This window comes from Ambystoma mexicanum, chromosome 12, assembly GCF_040938575.1.
Source record: "Ambystoma mexicanum isolate Mex_15411 chromosome 12, UKY_AmexF1_1, whole genome shotgun sequence".
Taxonomy (NCBI): domain Eukaryota; kingdom Metazoa; phylum Chordata; class Amphibia; order Caudata; family Ambystomatidae; genus Ambystoma; species Ambystoma mexicanum.
The window spans coordinates 1,054,153,420-1,054,178,850 of NC_090936.1; the positions used below are offsets into that span (position 1 = coordinate 1,054,153,420).

The window sequence follows — 25,431 nt, forward strand, 5'->3', positions numbered from 1 at the left end:
CTTCTGAAGGACTCTATTAAAGATTGATGGGGAATCGCAGTACCCTTGAGGCAAAAGTTAGTTCCAGGTAAATCTTTCTATATAAAAAGGAAGTCAAATCTTGTGAACCTTCATGAAGGGTAATTGAGAAAAATACATTTTTTTTAAATCTACAACAGTGAAATACTTTGCTTTCGATAGGATTTTGCACAATCTTTTCTAAGGATTTGGAACCAAGGGAAACTCTGCTTCAACTATATTGTTCATAGGGCAAAGGTCCTGGATAACTCAACACCCCCCCCCATCCCTGTTCATTTTTTGGCACATGGCCATGTCACACATGGAATTGGATGGTACCAAAACGCCTTGCTTCATTAAAGCGCATATGGTTTAGAATATACCTTCATCCGCTTTGCTGGACATCGGATACTTTTTTGCACATGGCAGAATTGCTCCTGGTTTAAGCTTAATTGTAACTGCTCCTACTCCTTTCAATACGCCCACGTCATATTAGTCCATAAGATACTTGGTACCTTTTCCAAATCTTCCTGAAAAAAAGCAGCTTCTTTTTTTACCAATGCCATTCTCTGTGGTATTTCTACATTCTCTACTTTGATCCAATAAGTGAGATTTATGAAAAATACCAACTCCATCATTTGAATAGTCATCCCTAAATAGCTCCTCGTCTGCCAATTCTCTCAACCTGTATCCTTCATTAAAGGCTGTCACTGTTCTCCTTCCCTTATTGTCTGTCCCATGAAGCATCACCCTTTTCTTTAACTATTGCTGCTTCTAGTTCTAAAGGGAGAATTTTCCCTTCCTCGTCCGTAGGGATCTGTCCTGAACAAAAGCATATCCGGTATTCTCAATGACTTTGCAAATCAATTTCGGAAACCATGATAGTAAGACAGTTACTCCATACAAACACCCTTCCTCGTCTACAGATTCTCCATTATTTCCCCGATAGCCGATGTATCAGGATATTGTACTCTGAGTGATCGCCATACAGTTTCTCTTCAATGATTAAATGGCGCTCCATCATGCACTGTGTTTTGCGTGTAGACCTTTGTATATCCTGCTGTTTTCCAAATGTCTTTAGCTCGCTCCCCTAGAATAGCTGATGATGGGTCTTTAAAGTTACCTATAGCTAAGTTTGCAACTGACATTCTTTTCTCTAATTCAGAAATCCACTTTCCTGCACTGGAAGTTAAACTTGGTAGTGTTTACTTTAAATTCTCCTTATTCATTTGGTGCCATGCAATATATTGTGGTCGACCCCTTCTCTAGTAGTAGAAATTGCGACAGTCCTGATTCATAATCATACCCGGCCACACTCGTCTTCCACACAGTGGTGTCCTCGCCTGTTTGTTTCTGTCCTGGGAATGCCCTTAATCTGCTTGCTTAAGGCAGAGATATATTTTTTGTACTACGGGGATCGTACTTGCGTCATTCAGTATATTGTGCTGGTTCTGGTGTTTTTTTCTGTGGGGTGCTCTAAATCTGATAATTTTACCCCTTTATCTATGCTTGATTCTCTTAAATCCATTTGCACCTTTTCTTTGTGCGTCCTCCTCTTCCTTCCTTTCTTCCTCTGACGTTATGCCCCAACTCGTGTGACTATTATATCATTGAAATCTAACCTGGTTAAAGACATCGTTCTATGATCGTCTGTTATGACGTCCCCTGATCTACCTTCAATTCCCTTTATTCGTGAACTGAGTATTCTCTTGAGTTCCATACCTTCCTCATATGTTGGATTAACATACCCTGCTGCTGCCTTTAATTCCTGCAAGGGATACAATCCCTTCTCTTTAGTATTTACATCTTGTTTCGGGGGTGGGAGGGGAGACACAAAGGTGTTACATTTTCTTCTTTATGCTGATTAAGCATCCACTCTCCCTCAGCTGGATCTTCTTTCTCACTCTGATACATTTTCCAGAGTTCTAAAACTGCCACCCTTTTCTCTAACTTCTTTCCTATGAGTGACATCTAAGTATGCAGTCATGTAACGCAATATTGGTTTTGATAATGAAACCTCTAGGGACCATGACATAAGTGTTTCATGAATCGTGCCGTTGACCCACTCGAAATATTTCCTAATTTGGACTATTTCTTGGCAATAATCTGCATAGGTGTAAAAGAGGCGTGTCCTCCATGGTGGCAAGTCACTTTAGACTGCCAATACTTAACCAGTCTATTCTTCCTAGGTTTATTAAGTATATTGTTTCATTCTGTTTGAGCAAGCACCATCAAAAGCTGGTCATGATCCGTAAATGAAAATATTTAAACATTGCACCACTTTTCTTCTTGCTCCTTAGTTCACACTTAAGGTTCTCTTCATTTGTATATTAATTTCATCTAATTTTAACCTTCGGATTGACGTCAATCCTTTGTCTACAAAATGTACCAAAAATCACTTTTATTTCTTCATTTTTGCTGTTTCATACCCATCAGTTTAAGCATGCAGAAAGCTTTATAGAAACACATTACATCCCCTACGCATGTGCACTTATGTGTTACCCTACGCACGTCTTCCTTTATTATTCTTAGTAAATGGATCTCATCTCCTATTCTGTCTCGGAGTTTAATACATGCCCTTCTTATTGGCTCTATGCATCAGGAATACTTAACACTCCTATATTGAGCAATGAAGGCCAATTCTTTCCGTCGCTCGCGGGCCTTTGAAATCGAGGTATTTTCGCATATATACACACCGCAATACAATCCTTCCCCCTTTCTCTTTTACCACATTCAATGGTCTTCTTGCATCTGCTATTCAGCTCGAGTCCCTCTGCATCGACTCTCACAATCGATCAGTTCGCCCTCAGTCCGTGGTGAGCCTGCGGGGACCGGATAGGAATTTCTTCAAAGGGGGACCTGGCAACCAAATCTTGAACACATGCTCTTTTACGCTCTGCAGGAAACTTTGCGATCGTCTAGCTTAATTGTAGGAGCAGGCGATCATCCGGGGTCTGGATCTGGGTCTAGACCTAGGTTGTTAGACCAGAAACATCCTCTGCTATCAAATGTTGTCTAGCACTTTGAAGCTTCCCAAATGTTCTAAATGGAATTACCAGTTAATATCTTAGACCAAATAATCACAGACCCAAAGAAGGTGGTGAAATACTGCTTTAATCTCAATGAAAGAAAGCAGAGTGGTGTACAGCTATCAAAATAGATGCATGCATATTCACACCTCTTGTTTGTACAGAATTTATATACTTTTCCATACATCATTTATGATATCCTAAATGGCATTTTGCAAAACCTATTAATGGAAGGGATTGGATTAGGGTAGCACATCTACTTATAGAATCATGTGTTAATATCTCATTGGCTGCCCCTTGTTGATAGGACACTTCCTGATGTACTCCTACATACTTTGAATACTGATTATAACGGAGGATAGGGCAGCGCGTTGGTAACTGCAACATTGTATGTAAAACTTCCGGGTCAGGCTTCATGATTGTTTGGCAACCCCATCATACCTTGGACTTTCACCTTGTTTAGCAGCACGTGAGTGAAAGCGAAAACTAGGTGCTAGAGATGTGTCAATTCATTCCTTGTTTTCCCAATTAGTTAATCATAAGTCATCGACCTGATTCATAGCCAATGCCTTCTGTTTGTAGTTGACCTTGTAGTTTGCTCACTGTTCTGGAGCATTGAGGGAGTGTGAGCAGACCACTATCTCGATCTAGGTTTTTAATAAATAGCCCTTGTTTTCAATGTTTCGAGTCACATGTTACGAGACCATGATATTGTCAATTTTAGCCTCTTATTTAGGACTATTCAATTTTATTAAACAGGTTATTACCCTTTCTGGTCTTTAGAGGCTTGCTCACTCCACCTCACATAGGCCTTTGCCCTTGTTGTGATCATCACTTGGCACTTGCAAATGTCCTGTTCTCTCCTAATCTTAGCAGAAAAATTTCTTATGCATGTGGTCCATTCCTTCGACTTCTTTTGTGCCTTGCACCCATCTCTTGAAATGGCCTTCTTGATCCCAGGCCAAGGTACTCCCTTATGCTGCACACACACAGCTTCTTCATCAGTTCTTCAACCCCAGGCTTGTCTATTGAGGTAACGGGGTTGGTTCTTAACATAAGCCATTGTGCATTTTCTTCCAATGGCCTTCCTAAATGTTATATACATGCTTCTCTGTACCCTTTCTACCTTGCATTACAGCATATTTAGTTAATCGTCAGCACATTATTTCATCTTTTTATATTCACGATTACTTTGTCTTTAGGCACATGTTTCTCTTAGTGCTTCTGTTACCGTGTCAGTTTTAAGTATTTTCATATCGTTTCGGCATTGGACCGTACATGTCCTTTATGACATAATTCTGTCTTCAGACTTTACTTGAGTTAATCCATATTACTCCTAACGACATTCTGGCATCTTGGTAGTAGACACCTTCCTGTTAGCATCCTTCTGTTTCTATGTGAGGGTATAATCTGAAGGGCTGCCTGAGTGCATATGTCGTACACTCGGCGTGGTTTAGGAGTGTTGCATGGATTTGTGCATGGGCTCCCAATTGTAGCTCTTCCCCTGCTACTCTAATGGGACGGTGGTGAGGGGGTGGGGCTAGAGGAGAGGCATCCACCTGCTCTGCTACATCAGATATGCTCTATGCAACAGAGACCAATCCTCACTTTTAAACGCAAAGTACCAAATCTTTCTGACCGTTTAAACCGACTTCACTTTCATGGTCCTCCTTCTGGGTAATTCTTGGTAATTATGCTTGACTTACTATGTTATGGGGTCTCGTTTGCCTCCCCTTGTTTCCTATATAAAGATGTCTTTGAATGTGTTTGCAACCGTCCCGAGCAGTATATTTTAAAAAGCATATTTAGCCTTACAACTGTAATATTTGCTTCGGCAAAATATGCTTTTTCACGGCAGGGAAAAGTAACCTCAGTGCCAACCCCACTATAGTGATGCCACATGTACCAAAGCGAGTTGGAGAAGCACTCACGGTCTCTTAAGAGAGATTGAAGTCATAGGAATCGGGTAAATCTTAATGAATTTCTGTCAGAGGGTTACTTTTCAAGTGTGAAGACTGCATATAAAGTGCCTGTAGGGTCCCAGCCTTAGAGTTTTGAAAGGCACTGCTTGGAAGAAAGCCTGGGGATGGTCTTTGGTTCAATTGGAGGGGTAAAAAGCAATATGCTGAAGATCTCGAGTGCTGACATACATGACTTATGATCGTGCCGATTGCCTTTCAGTTTTTAAAAATGGGCCTCTACCACATGAGCAACTGCCCAGTCTCCAGATTCAGGGTGTCCTCTTGAGGTAAACGGGCTTGATGCTTCATCCTCGTCTGTTAGTACTAAATGACGGGCAGGTTACTGCAGAGTTAGGTTTTGGATATTTTTCCGAGATTTTTAACCATTCTGCTACCGACCTGGAGATTGTAAAACCCTCTACCAGAAAGGTGTACACTGGGGAGGAGTTTCCCTAATGCGGTGGCAAATGGGTTTGTACCTCCTTTCTGGTCCGGCAGGTGTTTACAGACTTTAGTTTGCGTCGTTCAGTCCTCTGGGCTTGTTATCAAATTGATCCAAGTCAACTACATCTGTGTTTGTTAGGAACCCGCTGGAATTCATTCAAAAGATTCTTGCTGATTGTGTGACCATTTCAGATTCATCATCGATAATTCTGCTCTGGGCAGGGATCACAGCATCATTATATCCTTGAACACCAAATTCCCATTTTTGACACACTATTTAAGGTTTCTATGAATAGATAATCTGCCACTCAAGAATTGCGCCACAATTGTTAATTCAAAAATTTCAAAAAACTCCTTTATTCCTTATTTGCCCTTTAATTCTTGTTGACACGTTTCGGCTACTCAAGAGCCTTTCTCAAAACAAAACAGAGCTTGATAAAGTACACATCAAATTCTATTCACATAATTGTTTTACATAAATTATTCATAAATTTGTACCCAAAAAGGTTCAGGCAAAAAAGAGGGTTATGTAATATGAATACACATGTATTTTGAAAAATAAATAATAAATAATGATTTACAATTGCATTACACCGCAATACATATAGTTAAATCAATATATACATCCAAGTCACAATTGTTACTAATTCATATTAGTAACCAAGGAGGTAGGGGATTGGTTCCTCCAACAAATGCCACATAGGATGCGACACGGCTGAAAGGCTAAATTTAAACCCATCTAGGTCGCCAACAGGAGAGGTTGTACCGACAAATATCCCGAAACACTAATCTATTTAAGGTTTCTAGTTTAGGCCTGAAAGCAAATACTATAGACCTTCAGTGTAAGGTCCATCTGTTGCAGCATGCTGTGGGAAGTTATTGGAAGAAAATGCGTTTGAGTCTTCAATGACGGTTGTAATTGCCATGCAGTCTTATATACCATCCAATTATTTTTTTACCACTTTTTTGCAGCAAAGTTTAGATGGTTGATTTGGGGGGGGGCAATAAAGGATGAGGGAGGACGGTGCGAGCCTCCCAGCACCTACACATTTTGCAGGGTAAATAAAGTGGTAAATATGTGTGGTGTAAAACATTGATCGACAAAAACACATGGAACCTTGTAAATATGCTTGTGGTCAGCAGCTTGGTTAAAGTGCTGTGTCCTGTGAATGATTCCCAAAATGTACCAGTGAATCCGGGGGGCTAGCGTTTAAAATTTTGTAAAGAACAGTAGTTGTTTTGGTAGCTTGTGAACAGTGATATGTATTTATTCTTGAGGTGGGTTGATTTGCCATTCAGCATTTGGTGAGCTGTTGCCACTGATCTTGCTGGGTTTCTAGCCATAGGAAGACTCTGGAGTAGTTACTTCCGTTTGCTGTTAAGACTATACTAGTTGCACTGTTTCCCAACTGGTGGAAAAGTTGCTTTTTGAGTATCTTGCATGTCCAATTGTTTTGGTGACAAGAGGGTTCATGTAATAACGACCGAATTTACTTTGGTCCTCTTTGACAGGATTGTCTAGTTACAACACTTTGTTGATTTGTCTATCTGTTGGTACTGTTCGTATAGCAGCCTCAAGTTACAGCTATTGCTTTGCTAATGTTAGGACTGGATTTCTATAGTCTGGCCTGCTGAACAGATGTATAGGAGGCCAACCTAGTTTAGTGACGGGGACAACTCTTGGAGCTGTAGCCACACCAGTTCAAGGTAGCATAACAAGTGGTCAAGGCTAAGTTCTAGGAAGGTTGAGCCAGGTAAGTGGCCTCCAATGAGTACACACTTAGACAAACAGTTATAAAAATACTAAGCAGGCCTTGAAAATTCTTCAAAATACCACTAGCCCTGTAGACCTAAGAAATGCACTTGCCCCAAGGTCACTGGTGACAAAATATTTACCAATGCCTTTTGTAACACAGTGCATGTTGCCATAAGCACACTTCATATTTGGTGCAATGTTGTCAAGCATTCACAATGAACTGTATTTGCCATTTACTCAGTGTGTTTGCAGTAAATAAGTGTCTAACATCCCCATACTCGCCAGCAAGGTCGAGTATCATGAAAATGGTGCTCGCCCTTCATAAAAACTACTAGTCTATGCGAGTGGAGTAGTATATTTTGCAGTGGAATAGTATATTTTGCAAGCCCTGTTACTATATTTATGGCCATGCAACATTATGAAAAATGACTACCATATAATCTTATTATTCAAGACTAATGAATAACGCATATACAACCGCAGGGACAGAGCAATATTCTTGAATTACTAAACCACCTGCAAAGGAAGTTAAGTAAGTCATATAAACACGGTCAGTCCTCAGGAATAGCAAATCCTAATTTTAGAATTCCAATCCTATGTTGAATGGGACCTTGTGCCCGAAAGTTCAACAAAGTTTCATGTAATCTTGTGAGGCGGGAAAACATTAAGGTAGGGGTCCTGGGGACCTGGGGATTGTAACAAAAGGTAGAAAACACTCTGTTACAGTCAATGAAACTGTTCCCGACTTTTGGAATGCTGGCATGAACCAGCAATTGCAAAGCCAAACTGTTAGAAAACGTTCCAATTTTTTAAAAGGGGAGATGGGACCCAGGTAAGTACTTTGGTAACTTACCGCCCGAACTCTGATTCTTCTTGGGACTTGGTAGGTATTCGGAAGAGGGTCCAAGGTCACTTTTCCCGCCGTTAGCTCTGGTCCTCAATGCCCAGGGGCTGCAGGTTCGAACACTTCTCTGGTTGTCGACAAATGCTGGTGTAAGATCTACAGGATGGAGAATGCAGAAGAACTCTATGCAGGGCCCCTCTCAGCACAGGACTAGATGCAGGCAAGCTGTTTTGGATGACTGCCACCGATACAGTGACACAGGGAGACACTTGTCGTGGTCTAACTTTGCCTCTCATCAGGGACCCTTCAATGCTGAAACCACAAAAATGTGGCAGAAATGACTTCTGTAGCACAAGCTATCACCAAAGTTCTGAGCCTCAACATGAAACGGCGACGTCTGCAGCGCAGTAGCCCAAACTCTGAGCTGGTCAGCCCTTGATTGTCTCAGGTACACATCCGAAGGCTCTTGTTTGCCGGACACCGTGCTGCCATCTGGAATGGATGGTCCCTCCACTCCAAGGGTTGAAGATCCCTCGCAGGACTTCTGGAGATCACCTACAAGACTGGGCTCTTCCAGAGCAACTGCAGAAGTTGGTTGCCAGGCCTCCTTCTGCCTGGTCCACAGGCTCCTTGCTCGTCTAGCAGCTTGACAGGATACTTGGCTCCTTCAGCTTTCTTCCAGGAGCTCTTTGGAACTGATGCAGGGGTCCACTTATCCAAAAGGCAAGCAAGAGTTGAAACTTCCACTAGCCAATTTGAAAATGTAGCAAACACACACATCCAAGCAGTGGTCCGATCAGGTCCACTGATGGCACAGTTCATACACACCATTCAGACACACTGAAACCAGACTGTCCCAAACCACTTCCTAGCAGCAAAAGCACTTGGTCGTGCAGTAGCCTGCAAAAAGCCTTTGCTTTCCCGACCACTGCATGGCCAGGTAAAGATATTCCTGTTGTCGCAGGTCAGGAAGAAGGGATAGTGAAAGATGGCCAAGGGACAAACGAAAAAACCTTGTGGCATGGCCATGCTTGGACACTAGCCACAGTAGGTAGCCAAATGTGGTAAGGCTAAATAAATGGCAAAAAATAACTGCAGCCACCAGCTTGTCCCTTAGGCACACCTAAAGTAACCAGAAATCCTGAGTTACTATAGGGCAAAACAAAGCGTACCCCATTGTACCCCATTGTACTGCATTGTAAGATGCATTGTACAATGATAAAAAGTGACCCAAGTGATAGTCAAAGGACTAAGGGAAACAATGTTTCTCAGTACTGACATTCTAGGTGACATGTCAGTTTCCCCATGACATATGTGCAAAAGCCAGTGTAGTGAAGCTGAAGGCTTCACTGCATTGTAAAAGGTTCAGGTCAGATTTAAGATTCAAAGCAAAAAGTTTGGGGATCCATAAAAATGGAGGCTAAGTTGCTAAAAAAGAGAAACCTTCCCTGACTGCCATTATCATGGTGTGCGCTGGTGGGTCTAGTCTAGGGGTGGTAGGACAGGCAGGGTTTGGATGGCGGAGTTGAAGAAGATTGTTCACTTGAACCCGGTATCACAGATGGTTGGTCTTGAGTGATGTTGCCCATTTGGGGTGGGAGTCTCTATTCTTTGCCCCCATCTACACTATGGACATGGCCTTTTTACTAGCGGTTTAAAAGGTCAGTTTGGTCTCCTTATGATTTCTAGCCAAGTTAAAGGAATTTCTCAATGTTGAAAGAAACACTAATTAAGATCCTGTTCCCCCCACGTGCATTCCTGCCCAACTCTACTGCTATCACTTGTCTAGCCTGGGTGTCCTATCCTTTCCTGAGAACATTTTGTAATTTTCTTTTCAACTCCCACCTTTTCAAACTTTGAACCGTGTAAGGCACTCAGAGGCCCTCTCGGTAGGGCCAGCGCTAATCAAAAATTAAAATAAAGATGACAATACAACATTTACAGTTTTTTGAAGCGTGAAATTAAATCACATTGGGCATTGTGTCAGTACTGAATGCTTTCAAACTAGTGTTAATCGTGTCCAGACAATCGATTGAACAGGCTTTGTCCAGCCTCTAAAGTTACTAGGTTGTTTTTGGGTAAATAAGAAAATGAAAAATGTCTTGCATCTACTCCGCGTACCCGCCCATCATGTACAGGGAAAAACCTGTCCTAGAGCTACTTCACAATGCCTTTAAGGGGTTGGGACAAAGCTCACCTAATTAGCAATTTAATTATAAAGGGCTAGAAAGTGTGCCTGTGACACACACTAGCCATATTTATGCGCACACGGGTTGGCCCTTGTAAGACCGCTGCTAATGGTTTGGAGGTCAGCAGAACCACAGTAATTACCTGGGCTGTACCTATAACGACGCAAGCAGGAATGCCTCATTAAATCTTGGGGTTCTTCTTTGCCAAGTGATCCGCTGGAGGCCAGGCCAAAGAGGCAGGCAGGTTGAAACCAGACTTGACGGGAATAAAGGGGCTTGAACGTATAATATAAATGGATAGCATGCAGCACCCAGGGGTTTTCAATGGTTGGTAAGGATTGACACCATGCTTAACAACAAGAAGAAATACAACGTGAACGGAGGATCTGGAGTAAAATCTCAGGTGACAAATCGAAGTATTATATATTTTTTTCTAATGATGAAAATAGATTGGTGGCATTGTGTCTGCTGCTTAGAGTGACATTTAAGTATTTGATGCATAGAATGCTTTGTCAAGTGGGTGGAGTATCATTGGACACAGGAGAGTGACTTGCAAGCAAAATCGCAGTAGGAGTGACTTTCTTCTTTAAATGGGGATTTATGGTGCAAAAAATTGAAAGACCCTATGAATGATGGTTGAGAATATGACAAGTTGGAAATGGAGATTCAAGAACACTGTTTCGGTCAATCTGTTGCAAGATGTTTACTGTATTTGAGGTCGGAGGAAAATGTCTGGGATGTAAGCAAAGCATGAGGGTGTTTATTGTGCACAGTGCGTGTCCAATTGTCTATTGAGCGTGGAACCTCTGGCAATTTTGGCACATGCCCTGAATGAAGGGATGCTGCTCGGTCCTGTGGCGATTAAGGAAGTCTGCTCCACAAACACTAATGGGTGCAGAATATTGGAAAGCACTAAAGCTCAAAGGCGATGGGATAGAGCTGAATTCGCCAATTTTTTCAATGGTCTGAACTTTGTACCCACGCTTCACTAGTGTTCATGTAACGTTTTAACACTCCTTGATTCTGTTACTACGTTTTATATTTTCTTTTTTCACGGTATCGTGGCTTTTTTCATCTGTTACAAAAGCCACCTGGTGGTTTTTAATGCGTACGTTTCTCGCGTGTTCATTCCGCCCTCAGTCATGAAACCAGATGCAACGCTTTCCACCTGAGCTCATGGTGCATGCATTGCGTAATATACTGAAGGGTACAAATTGTATTGGGGATTTTGAGTAGTTTATAAATTGTCGTTACAAGGTTAATTGCAATTTTCCTGGTCCCAAAGTGAACTAATTGGAAATGCTGTCCCTGAAATTACATTTGCAGTTAGTTTTTGTGCTTTAAAGGCTTTTTGCATGCCTGGAGTGATTCCCCTCCCATCTATGAAAACTTGATCAAACTGACTTAGTCTTCGGATTGTTGGGTAGGGTGAATGGAAAGGGGCTGGAGACCAAAGGCTGTCCAATGTGGTGAAATTTACACCACTTTAATACATTGTACAGCATGATTAATTATTGCAATAACGTGCGTATCCTCATTAGGTTAGGAAAAGTAAATGCTAACTTGGGACAAGGTAGTTTTGTAACACCACGTGTTTGGCCTGTGAGTTGGAAAAAGGGCCACATACAAAGGCCTACAATATCAATGTAAACAAATGATTTCACATGATGGAAGCTATCGACCGGGAAACCCAGAGGCGTGTGTAATCAACGCACATGTTGCCTGGAAGCACAACCCTAATCCGAGAAATGGGGGCTAGACCCTGTTGTATTTGGAAACCTTAGACTCGTAATGAATTCCTTAGCTAGGCCTTCCATTGAAGCCTATTAATACAATGCACTCGAACCTGAAAGTCGTAATGTCTCGCTCTGACGTCACTGAAGTGAAATATGATGCAGCGATGTCACACATTAAGCTGCACCATTCCGTGCACAGGAGTGAGCGCTGGAAAGGATCCACACAGCTCCATCTTCGTGCTGCTCCCTGTGACACCGCACAGAAGCATGGAGACCGCCTTCAGCCTGCCCCCACTTGGGCTACATTGAAACAGGAATTCTTCGAGGGAAGCCAACTTGCCTGATAGATAGCCATGCACAATTTTGTGCATGGGTGACTATCAACCATTGGGGCAATATTTCAGATGGGGTGTAGACAAATTGTACCTCGCTCTCGTTGTGTATCATGTGATTCTGAACCGCTTGGTGGACTATTTCCCACAGTTAGTCACCAGTGTTTCCTGCTCTTGAATGGATCTGCTTTTACGCTGATTTGCAAGTACATATTTGTAAAATAAATACATGTTTTGGCAGATGCAGGTGTGAAGAAGCCCTGATGGTTGGAGGGGACGGTTAGCCACACCTGTGCTCTGAGACAAGGCGTGTACGTTCCTTTATCTGGGTGTTGATTTGTGTGCAGTGTTCCATTTGTGATTTTGATCAGGAGAAAATGTTTCTACTAGAAATGGTTTAAAATTGTATTAATTCTAGGAAAGGGTGCCTGACACTGTTTGCGTTACAAGCAGCGGATTATCCAGTATGGCACAGAGGGGCAGGGAACAGTGGATTTTTTTGATGGCTCAAATCTGGGGATCGAGATAACCAGTCATCTAGAGTTTCAATGCCCCGCTCTGACAATACAGCAACGGTTTAGAGCACTGGTAAATTTGTAAAGTGATGGGTGTACACGTTTTCGTTGAATTGTCCCGAGCAAGTGCGCTTGAACTAATCAAGTATGGTTCTGGGCAGTTTGCATCATTTTCTTTAGTATAATGGGTGAAATCATGTTTTTTTTTTTGCAGGCACATTTCAGAAACCTTGTGTAACAATCCATATAATTTACACTTGGTTCTGCAGGGCAGCATGTGATCCAGTAGATTACCAGGTCACTCCAACATTGCATGCAAAGAATTTGAAACACTTGTTAATGCTGCCTGTGCCAAAAGGAAAACCATGAGGCCAGTCAACAATATGCATGTTGTGTTACGGTCGAAAGCTTTAATAGTGCACTGTATATGCCTGCATTGCAATGCTTTCAAGCAGGTTATACGGATTAATTGGATCATGAGGTCCCTTCCCCTTCCATGCTGATTGTGTCCAAAGAAAGTAATGAGGCTGATCTCAACAATTCTTGCCAGCATTGCTGCTGTAAAACATACTTTTATTTCTGCTAGTGCCCAAAGAAAACCGAGGCTGTCTAAACAATATATGCCCCCGCCCCATGCTGTCCGTACCCAAATCTATTGGCTCCGGGAGAGGACTTCTTTGTGTAAGTTAAACCCACCTCTTTCCCCAGTCGTCATTGCCCTAGTTAAATTGTTGCCCCACTGTAGTTTGCTCCTTAGCATTGTCTGAATTGTTTGCTGTAGTTGACTTATTTGGCCTAGTTAATTGTTACCCCCACTGTCTTTTGTTTTATATGTCCTAGATCGTTTGCACCAATATGAACCCTCTCATCTTCACACCCAAACACACTATACGCAGACCAACTATGCCATGCCCACAAAGCAATTAAAAACCCTCCCCATAGATATCAAACCAGAGGAATCAACTCATCTACAACTAATGCAGCCGAACACCGAGAGCATGGGAAGCTCCCATTTGGAAAAATGCCTCTATGCCCTCCACACAGACCATGTAGAAACAGACTGGTACTTTCAAACTGCACGCATCACACATGCAGGCAGAGTGGTAACATGACCTGGATCCTGGATGACAATGCGCCCCATGCCCACCCCCCGGTTCCCCCAATAATATGCGAGACATTGGGTAACTGTTGGCAAGAAAAGGCGCTGGGATTTTTTTTTTGGTCATAACAAACAAAATCATAATTACAGTAACCATAATATGCTGTACTTTTGGGCATCAGGTCCCGATGTTACCCCCTCTGGCCTGTGCCCCCATTCTTGTCCCACAACACTATGGTCACCATACAGTGACCTGTCTTCTCATTCTTTTTCTTAGGGCGAGAGGGTTCTGGGAAAAAGAGACTGCGTGCACAGAGTACTCTTTGGTTTGGGTCCCCGTGCAGGGACCACAAACTGGTTCTGTTTTCTGCTGTCAAGGCAGCTCCTTACATAGGACCCAGGGGCTGTACCCTGGGTCCTTGTGTGTGGTGGGGGGCTGTGGTGCCAGCCCCCTGGCCGGCTGATGCTGACAACAAATTGTACCTTATTGTGCCTCAGACTTGCTCCCCTGCCTACTTCCTGTCTTTGGGGGCCCTGGTGCTTTGCATCCCTCTGGGAGGAGGGCAATGTGTTGGCGCCTTGCCCTTCCCTCTGTTTCCCGGTTCGGTGACTGCGCTTCGCCTTTGTAGTTTGGTGGGGGAAAGGGGGAGCACTGGCCCATTTTTATGGGCTGCTGCTCCCCCTCTCCCCTGCCTGGCTGCCATGGGGCTCGGGTTACCAGGCCTCGCCTGGCGCCTGCAGCGTTGCCCAAAAGCCATCTTAAATTTTGCATCCAACCCCACTATCCCAATTCACTCTTTCATATCCATCAAAGGGCCTGGGAATTGCACATGGTGGTGTGCAGTATAAATCCCAGTAGCATAACATGACTGGCCTTGGTCCTTAAATGTCGTCTTTTTTAGCATCAATGTTAATTTCTGGTTGTTGTATTTTTGGGGTGGGGTTGGGGGGGGGGGCTGGCATAGGCATTCTTTGTCTTATGGGCAATTATTAAAGCTAAACGAGGAGTTGGTGAAATGGGGCCCGTGAATTTGGCTCGTCGGAAGACGTTTGCGTTAGGTTGGTGGCAATATAGAATAGTTGGATTCTGAGAAAGCCATGCATTGCATGTCAGTGGGTTGGATTTTAAGTAGGGTTCTTAAATTGTAATCTGTACTTTTGCTGCTAGTGCCAAGTAGCAATGGTTTTTGAATGTTCTAAGGCACAATTGGTCAACTTGCCGGTACTGACTTGGCGCAGTACAAAAGCCAATTATAACATGAATGGAGAGAGGGGTGCAGAGTGGATTAATTGAATGAACAATTCCACAGCATTGCATGCTTTGTGTATCCTTTTTATGGCTTCAGGCGAATTAGTTTGTTGCACCCGTTTCCTGACTCCATGCAATAACACAAAGCCACATGAGCATCTTTCCTGCGCTCTGAAAATGTGCTCAGACTATGTGCGAATAGCCCGAGTTTGTGTTTTAAAACTGTTCTAAAATACGCAGATCACGAATTACACAAACACTGCTCGAGCATTTAGCAGCTGCCATAGTCTGCACTTGAGGGGGGCCTAGGGATTAAATATAGCAATGGTTGTGACACAATACTAATTCTTAACAATAGCTGTTGCAACACAAATTTAGGCCTGAAGGGGCAAGGCTTAGCCTGATCTGTAGCTGAGGTCTCCAGAGTTTCTGGCGGGCAAGGGACAGGTCTGGATCTGTGTAGATGAACAAAGAGCACTGGGACTGAGGGTGGTGGCATCTTGGAAGACTTGGAGCACTGATCCGCACCTGCCCATGGTACATGGTGAAGCAGCTGACTCAGTGCCAGCTGATCAGTTTACATTTTAGAGAGTTGGTGTCTCTGCGCTTCTCAGTTTACACTGGAGTGTCATTATTGCTTTATTAAAGGAGGCTCTGTACAAAGCCAATAGTTCAATAACTGAGCTACACCCGAGGCCGTGTCTCTGGATGCGAGAAGCCCTCTTGGACAAAGGCCCACTCAGGAGTATGAATATATTGCTGGGTGAAATATCACACCTCATTCTGTCTTACTCCTATGTCCTGCCCCCCTTTCCTTTATGCTGAATGGAGTCCACCCCAAGTGGATGGGACCAGAGCCATTTGTACCGCAGAAAGATGGCTTCCCCAGTAAATTTTTCACACGCAATAGCACGCCTGGGCAAGCCCACCCATGCTGACTTCTCATACCAGTCTTGCCCATCAGTCCTTTTTACTGCTTGAAAGAACTGGACGCTGTATGCACCGCTGCAGCCACATATTTCTTTTTGTTCGCCTCGGCTCTCAAGAAGTTTTTCACATTTGTAGGTAAAATGCCTTGTGTGTCTACACCAACATCTGAGCACGCCACGTTGGTAGGCAAAGGCCCTTGTCTCTAAATTTACAGGCAATACTATGAGGAACCAGGAATGAGAAGCGGAAACAGAGGACTCATGGTGATAGGCATACACTTTTATTAAATAAAAAAGGGGTTTGAAAATTCCTCCATCTAGGAGGGATATCCCTGCCTCAACCAAAAATGAAGGGTCTGTCCGATGTCCAAAACAAAATGTACTCTGTCCGAAATCCTACCTAGCCCTCACATTCTTAAAACGAACTCTAAGGTGTTGGGTGCATTGACTTGGAATTTTACCTTTTATTGAACATGAACATTTGTGCACTTTCAAACAAAGGTTGCAAATACGTAATGTTCACAGTCCGGGGGAATGACTCCCGTCCCTGGGTTTCTTTCCAGCAAAACAAAAGTTGCCAAAGAATAATATAGGCCCAGAGGAGAACTCGCTCCTCTTGATCTTATTTGAAATTGAAGTGATTCCTATGCATGTAGTTTGTTGTGCAGATTTTGTGTATTTTTATTTGTCTTCAGTTTTTCGTGCAAGGGCCTGTGATAAATAAAATTTCAAATTCTATATTGAAAGACGCATACGTTGTTTTCACATGATACATAACAGGATCAGAGTGAATGCATTCATTATTGGTACCTGATGCCTTGTAAAACACTGGCGGGTGGAAACACTAAGATTTATACAGCAGATTTCTCTCGGCGCCGTTTTCTGCCCTTAGTACGTTTGACAGTTTTAAAGCACTTGGATATCATGGATGCCCCTTTCCTGTTTCACAGGTTTCCACTTTGAAGTTTCTCATAATTCGAGGAAGTTTCAAATCTGTATGTATGTCAGAGAGAAAATGAAGTGTTAACCTAGATAGCACCAGTTGTTCCCAACAGTGGTCGCTAATGCCCCACTGTGTCGAAGACTTCACGGGTGTGCCGCTACTTATTTAAATCCTATCAGGTCATGGCCTTTAAACTCCTGAACGATGAGTTCCCCTTCCTTTGCATTGAAATTGCTATACCCACAACTCACTGGTGCATGCATTGTGTATTCCTTTTTCATCCATTCTACGACATCCTTTTACCTGTACATAGTGTTTGAATGAAGATGTTTTAAATGTGCGCTTACGTTCATGAATGCTCTGTTTTTGCAGATCCAATTTGCAGATCAGAAGCAAGAGTTCAACAAACGTCCAACGAAGATTGGCAGGCGATCTCTCTCTCGCTCCATATCACAGTCATCTACTGACAGCTACAGCTCAGGTAAAGGCACGCATTTTCTTCTGAACGTACCTAGAATTTTTATTTGTGAATATAAGGTATATTTGAGGATAGGTGTCGTGCAAGCGCAGATTGTGCTGGCCCCAGGAAGGATAGAAAATACTTAGTTTGGTTTTCATTTCGAATGGATTGTGTCCTCCCACGTATTCCTCATCTTATATTTCCATATCCAGCTTCAGCTGTTTCAGATTTTTTTTTTACAGCAGAGGGCACTGCACGTCGAGGTCAGTCGACTCTGTCCCTCAGAAGCCTCCGTCTCGATGTCTACGTCATCAGTGGTATAAAGCGCGCATAGCAACCGCTGTCTTCAGGTCAGTTTTTCTGCGAAAGTTATTGCTTTGGCTACGGCTTCCCTAATGAGATTCTTCGAGTATATTATTGAAAATTGCATCATCAGCGTCTTCGCCGAGATGGGGGTTTAAGAAGTTCCAAGATTGTGGGGCAAAATGTCCCTTACCTCCATTGGGTGTGTCTATGGTGCCTCGGTACCTCTCATGCTTCCTTCGACTGTAAGGCCTGCCTATCGATGATGGAGGAAGCCTTGAAAGAGCGAAGAGTAAAATTTAGCAGCAGGTAGGTCAAAATCCCCTTCAACCTGTCAAAGTGTCTTGAGACAAGTCGAGATTTTTCTCCTCGTAAAGACAGATTGAGATCACGCGGTGATTCTCACCACTCGTCATTTTCACGACGGTCGAAGAAAATGCACCATAGGTTGCCGTCTTCATTGTGGAGTTCCTCCCCAGAACGGGTTAAATGCCAGACGAGATGAGTGGGAGAAGTTCAGAATAAATACTATGCACGTTTTTGAGAAGGTATCCTTGACTGCCTCAAAACTCATGAAAAGCATGCTCAGGTCATAAAGCTGGACAAGATGAGATCAAAAACCGTGCACCTTCAGGCCCGGAAGGCAAAGAAAAATCTCCTTGAGAGCGGTCATATTTTATGAGAATGTAAAATTGTTGTTGCTCTCTGGATGTCACACTCCATGTATTGACTCTTAATTGCCTCTGACTTTCAAGAAATATTCCTCCCAGAGGTAGCTCAAAAAACAAATGTAAAATGCCCTTGTTTACATTATAACTGAAAAACCTTAACCAGTGTAAATGTAAACTCGGGCGAGCATGGTGTAAACATTGGCGGGAGTACAAAAAAGTGTCAGTATCTTCAGCATTTAAATATTTATAAGGCCATTCCTTCAACAAAAAACATTACTACTGGTTAAGAATGAAGCGACTTAGCAAGTTTAGACCTTATTTAGGCTGGTTACTTCCCTCACGAATCCCTCAAAATATGTTCCTCGCCCTCCGACTCCCCTTTCTCAAACTGATGATCTTAACTACTACTTCTGACAAAATTTGGCCTTCAAACAGAATTTGATTCGATCGGATATGTCAAACCCAACCTTCTGTTTGGCTTTGGATGTAACCCCCTGTGGACTGCATACAGTTGAAACTACTGATTTATTGGCCATCTCGTGTACATTTAAACCTACAAACATGGAAATCTATCCTGCACCAGGTTGGCTCATTGGCCACCATCCCAGAAGTATAGCTGAATACCAAACCCTGCTTTTCAACTTGAAGTTACATGTTGGCTCTGCCTTGTCTCCAATCTTTTCAACATCTATTTGGTGGTTCTTTTCCATCTTTTAAAATCTTGGCAAATTAGCGTGCAATCGTACGCTGAAGATACTTCTATTGATATCTAAATTATGTGGAGTAAGGGGTAATTCCTAGAACTTCAGACTTGACTGACGCCCCACAAAATAATAGATGACCACTCACCACCTACAATTGAGCAATGCTATGACTATAATTATTTTTGGGTACCAAAAACAGGGTCTCTACAGAATATTGCTCTCCCCCCACCCTCCTCATGCTTTAAATTTATAGAAGCACCAAGGTGAAGAACATAGGCTCATACCTTTACGAAGAGTCATGTTTCTGCAGCAAGAGCATAGTTGCATTGAGTTACATTTAATATTCTAACTGAAGTTCAAATGCTTACTTGTGTTGGCGCCTGCTTATCTAACAGTGGTTCCCTATTCCCTTGCTTGTAATTTGACCAGTCCCAACATTTCAACTTCCAGGCTTTCCTCCAAAGGTGGTTGATGTTTTTCATATCTCGGGAGGGTAGCTCAGGGGCAACGCGATAGTCTTGGAAGCAAGGCGACGCACAGCACCACAAGTTCAATCCCTGGGTCCGCGCTTAGAAACCTCTGGGTGTTAAGGGCATTATAAATAACCACTCACTATAGATACCTAAAGGTTGGATTTATCTGCAGCTTTCCCTAATGTCTGTTAAATCTTTGCCACAGTTTGTACTCTAATTTAAGCAGATTTCGTTCTCCTGGACTCTTATGACCAATTCTGAGACCCCTTGTTGTATGGATGCGCCGTACAAGTGTCATGAATCAAATAAAAAATAATTCTCTTTCTAGATCTTTACCTTTATATGCTCTTGATGCTAAGCTTGTTGTCCAGCTGATGTTAGAGACCCAATCCCAACCCCTTTTGTGATCTTTTTTTTGGAGGTCAGGCGGGGGAATTACCATTTTAAGCAAAGAAATAAATGGTGTATCATTTACCCAAGGTTTTTCTTTGTAGTAAGGTAAACAATGTCTTGTGCATTTCGTTTCTTTTTATGGTTTTTGCCAGTGCTGCCACCGGAGTACACCTGTCCAGTATTTTCACCAACTCCTTTGCTACTATTCAAACACAGCCACATGGATGATTCAGGGGAGGTGCTGGGGTCCTACTGGGTGTTTTGATATGGGCAGGCTTGCTCCAGATCCCATGCCACTTTTAGGATCCTGGTTGGTAAATAGGGCTGGTACCTATTGCACCCAGCAGGTTTCTCGGCACGGAAATCTAGCTATTTCTGCAATTTCGTTTACCAGTCCTCCTGGTGTCTTAGAGCACTGATATGGTATCGTATTGTTTATTTATATAGCGCCTATACACAGGCAAGTGTTTCAAAGAGCTCAAGGAGGGTGGGAACATGGGGGGGGGGGGGGGGGGAGAAACGGCCGCTCGGAGCCCTTGAAATTCTGATACAATAGTCTGCACAGGCAGAATAAGTGCGTTTTTAAAAAAAATACATTTAACAGTTTTGGATACAGCAAATAGGCCCAATGGTGATTCTGCTGTTTTAACAGTACAATTAAGGGGTGAAGAAAAGGGTGAACAGACAATCTTCAGGCACAGTGCGTACGGATCAACAAGTGCACGGATGGTCACAGGGAGGGGGGAGCATCAAGTGTACCCGGTCGGTTGAGACTGGAGTAAGTGCAGAGGGAGACACTCTCTTGGGTTAATTTCTCAAGTGCATTGAATGTGGATGGCCCTAAGGCTAGTGCGAAAGACTGGTGGGGGTTCCGAGGAGCAGTGAGAGTGAGGTACACCAGGCGGCAGTCGGCATGCTGTAAGAAAGAGGGAGAGAGGGAAGAACAGAGAACTAGGTTAGCCGGGTAGAGGGTGGGACAAGGAAGAGAAGAGGAGGGTCTTGAGGAGTTTCTGGAATTTAAGGACATCTAGCTTGTAGAGGAAGAGTCAAAAGCCCCTACCAAAAGCTCTGCCCCATGTTGCCTATATGTTGGGAACTGGAAATTGCGACACATGCAGTACCAGTAAGGATGCCTGTACTGCAAAGAATTCTTGAAACAAGGTATCCATTGAGAGAACCCTATATGCATTCACAAAGATATGATGGTCTTCTGGACAGAGTCCCGGAAGAAGTGTTAAAATGATCGAGAAAGAGGACTGGTGACGTCATGAAAAGCAGCACTGAAACAGCCAGAAAAAAGATGCGCAAGACGAAAGAACAGACATTCTGTAAGATCTGAAGAGGGGAGGTGTCGGATGTCAACATTTCGGGCTCAAAATTAAGCTGTTCATGCAAAGAAACGCTGGAGAAAATGCAAACTCACTTTACATATATACAGATGCAGTAACATGCAAATGGAAAGGGTTGCAGTGTGGCGCAGTTGGAAAACCGCTAACGGCGAAGGAGAATTCAAGACCGGCTTGGCTGGCCCAGCACCAAGAGTCGAGGCCACCATGAGCCTGGTTGTCCATCCAGTAGTTAAGTGAATGTGAGAAAGAAACAAACTTCTGTTTGAAGTGGAATGACAAAACACTGAAGGCGACAAGAGTTAATCATTTATTAGTATTATATGCAGCAAAGAGCTCAAACGTGGTCTCCAGTCACATGGTCGGATTGAAATAGACTTTTGGTTGAGCTACTCGAAACCCGAAGATAAAACCATGCCACACTCCCTTTTATTCTCGGGCAGAGAGCTTCTGCAAGGCCAAGTTCAAAGCCTTAATTGAATGGCAGACTGCAGGAGTGATGATGGATGTCGGACTAATTGGGTGGGAAGCTATGGTCAAGACCAGCCAACAGGCGCCTGGGTTACCAGCCTGCGTGCTGCAGGTGTGTGGATTATTCCAGGAGGGTACAAGTGTGCCAACCAATTGTAGAGGGCCATGTATCGGAGAGCTCTATAGTTTGTATTGCCAATGGATCGTGTATTTTATGACTTGCACTAGAGGGCTTAGCTGTCCACCTGATGTTAGAGACCCAATCCCAACCCCTTTTAGTATGGAACGTATACTTGGATGCTCCCTGTAAGCCTATCATATCCCCAAGTAGGTTTTTGTATTTTGCTATGTAGTGTGATGTCAATAAGTTTGGACTATAAAAATTGTTTTTTTTTAAATTCACTGAGACCGTGCTTTTTGATGTCCGTTGTAACTCCCTGTTTTAGATCATTGCAAATAAAACGACACTGTTTTTCCAACCTCCTGAGTCCGTTTGATTATTGATGTATGAGTAAGTTCTGCATCCCCATCCATCTCTAAGTATTGCTACCTAGTCTTAGGACCAAGGTCTATATGGGTTCAGGCTCAAGAGGGATGGAGGCAAGGAGCCTATTCCAGAGGGAGGCGCCTGCTGAGGATAAGTATCTCCAAATCTCTGCTTGGAGAACCGGCTCACTCGCAGAAGGTTGGAGGTTAATGAGCAGAGGGCTCGTGAGGGACAGTATTATGCTACTGTAGCTTAAGCTACTGTTCTTGCTTTATTTTTCCTTAATCAGTCATCTGTCTTTGTTGGTGGTTTGCCATTTCTCGCAATAAGCTGTTAACACCTTAAGCCAAATATAAGCGCTTTTCATGCAGTAAACCTGTTGGGGATTTACTCACTGCTTTGCATGCCAACGGTGTCCACTGCTAATCCTGTCGTGCCAGCTAACTAAGTGGTTGTGATATTGGAACATTGCTGAACATTTACATGCGTCAGTCGACACATTCTAACTTTTGTATACCTTAAACAATACAGGTAGCTTGATATAAAACCATTTTAACACAATATTCTTACCTTTTAACATAATTGACTAAGAATGTTTTCCATACTTTATTTTCATATCTGATCAACTAGTCTCATGCAAGCATTCGTTAAACAGGCGTATTTTAACGCAAACCAGGTGTCGCATTATGAATGAGCATACTAAAAATTGCATAAATGGGTCATATTTTAATTGACAAAATCTAAAACGTAAGCTGCTTACAGAAATAAACCATCCATGTATTTGCAAATATCAATCAGTATGAACTTGTTGCTGCACATCGCCTCTGCTAGAAGTCTTTTGCAGCCTACATCTGATCTTAGCTGCTGTCAAGATAAGGTTTCTAGTCCTGTTCTGTGCATTGTATAACATGTTTATAAAGCACTGGACTTTCAAAAGTTTGTTTCATGTGGCATCAAAACGTGATAATGCAAGTTAAACCCAATTGTGTTAGGACCAGGAGGGTCGGATTTTTCAGTGTACATTGGTTTTTGTCCCCTTGTGGTAAGAGTATGTTACGGTTTTTTGCTCTGAGCAAAACTATCATGAAGATCTTAATGTTGGATAATTTTCTAAATAAACGGTACGATTTTAGTATGATGCCAAAAGTTCCTGTTTTTACCTGCATCATCTGCTCTAGAAATGAACCTTTGAACATGCTGCTTCCTCCTTTTTGATGGGGAGGCCAAGGCTTCTGTAGAGTCTGTTTGCAGGCATGTGTTTTTGTTGGGTATATTTTGTATTTATAAAGCACTTTACGCAAAAGCGCTATCCATATCAAACAGGACGGTACAAATTAAAAAAGGAAACATTACAACAAGAACCAAAATTGAGTGAAAGGAGTGTAAGAAGAGATGGAGCAAAGAGAGGGCGACTAGAATTAAATCCGAAAAGAGAAATGGGGGATAGTGAGATTGTGGAGGGATTTGAAAACCATACAGAGTTGAATTTAAACCGAGAGTGAAAGGGTAGCTAACAATCGAAGCGAAGAAAGTGCAGAAGAGAGTCCCAAGGCGAAAGGGAACAGAAGAGACGGATAGTGGTGGTAAAAATGGACTAAAGGGGACTTGGACAAGAGCCAGGGAGCCCGAAGATGAGGCAGGAGGAGAAGAGGTGGTGAGAAAAGATAAGGGAGGAAGTTGGCCACTTGGAAGCCTGGAAAGTAAGAAAGGGATGAGCCTTACAGATGTTAAAGATGGGCACGACAGGAACGAAAAAGCAAGGAGATATGTAAAGTGGAGAGAAGGGTCTGGGTGCATGCCAAGGTTGCTGGCAGAAAGAAAAATGGAGAGAAGTAAATGGAGGGAGACAAAGCGGGTTGGGGGTCGTCTAAGCAGGATCGAAAAGCACTTCAGTTTTAGAGGAATTAAGGAAAAGGTAGTGGCCAAAAACAGGAAGTTAGTGGCGTGAATAGAATAGAAGAGAAGGCGGCAGAGAACCCAAAAGGTGAATTGAGGCAAGGGGAGAGGTATGGAGGGGGGAAACGGACCCAGTACTGAGCCTTGTGCGAGAGACCGTGGTGAAGGGGAAAAGTGGGGAAGGATTTGCCAGCCCGAGCGACAGAGTAGGTGCGATTGGACAGGCAAGACTGAAACCAATGTAGGGCAGACCGAGCAAATCTGCGAGAGGAGGGAGACGAGCGTCATCAACAGTGTCAAAAGTCACTGACCAATCAAGGAGAATCTAAAGAGAAGAGTGTTTGTCTAGCTCTTTCTGCTCACTATACCAGAGTAATGCAGTCTTGGTGGAGTAGTGAGAGTGGAAACACGATTGGAAATGGGGAAGAATAGAGTTAGAAAAGATAAAAGGAGAAACTTGGGAGTAGACCAGATGCTCCAGGAGCTTGGAGGATAAGGAAGAAGGGAATAGTGGTCGGAAATCGGAAAGGAGAGCAGGATCGAGGGAAGGCTATTTAGGGATGGGAAGAATCGCAGCATGCTTAAAGTGGGAAAGGTTGAGGACCAAAGAGATATTGAAAAGGGAGGTAAGCAATACGGAGGGATGGACTTTAGAAACGAGAGAGGAAGCAACGGGCTCAGAGGGAGCATATGTGGGATGGGCTCTAGCTAGATAATAGAAGCTCAGTGTCGGTGTTAGAGAATGGGAGACATGGGGGACATACAAGCAGATAAGGACGAGGAGGAGGTAGGAGAATGTATGCAGAAGGCAGATGTGTCTAACCACAACATCTTTATTTTGAGCCAGGAACATTAGGAAGTCACTTCTCATAGTAGAGACTTACATTGTGAAATCTGTATTTTTTATTTAAGGATACCAACCCCCATTTTGTCAGGGACTGCAAATCCTTAGCTACAGGTAAAATGCATTATAAAACTTCAGAGCTCTTAAAAGGATAGCCGGCTACCTTTCTGTCGTATGTTCATGTAAGCACCATTGCTTACGTCAACATAGGCATTTTCTAAATACATCATGTTATGTGATGATGCAACCTTTTCCAGAAGGTAGTGTGGAACATGTAGAATCCATCCTAATGTGTCATTGAGATATAAACTGTTTGCAGGTACTAGCTACTAATAGACCACTTTTGCTCTGCAGTTGGAG

At 43.1% G+C, this 25,431-nt stretch overlaps 1 protein-coding gene across 3 annotated transcripts in view; it reads left to right on the plus strand.

Annotated features, from left to right (window-relative positions):
• Window positions 1-25,431, plus strand: part of AHCYL2 (adenosylhomocysteinase like 2) — a 1,110,190-nt gene that overhangs the window by 333,522 nt on the left and 751,237 nt on the right. For 2 of the 3 annotated variants that reach the window (XM_069629580.1, XM_069629582.1), the window contains exon 2: window positions 17,396-17,504. In XM_069629580.1, the coding sequence (XP_069485681.1) occupies window positions 17,396-17,504 (109 nt within the window). Of the gene's footprint in view, window positions 1-10,478; window positions 10,624-17,395; window positions 17,505-25,431 lie in introns of those variants that run through there. The other variant, XM_069629581.1, reaches the window with a different exon arrangement.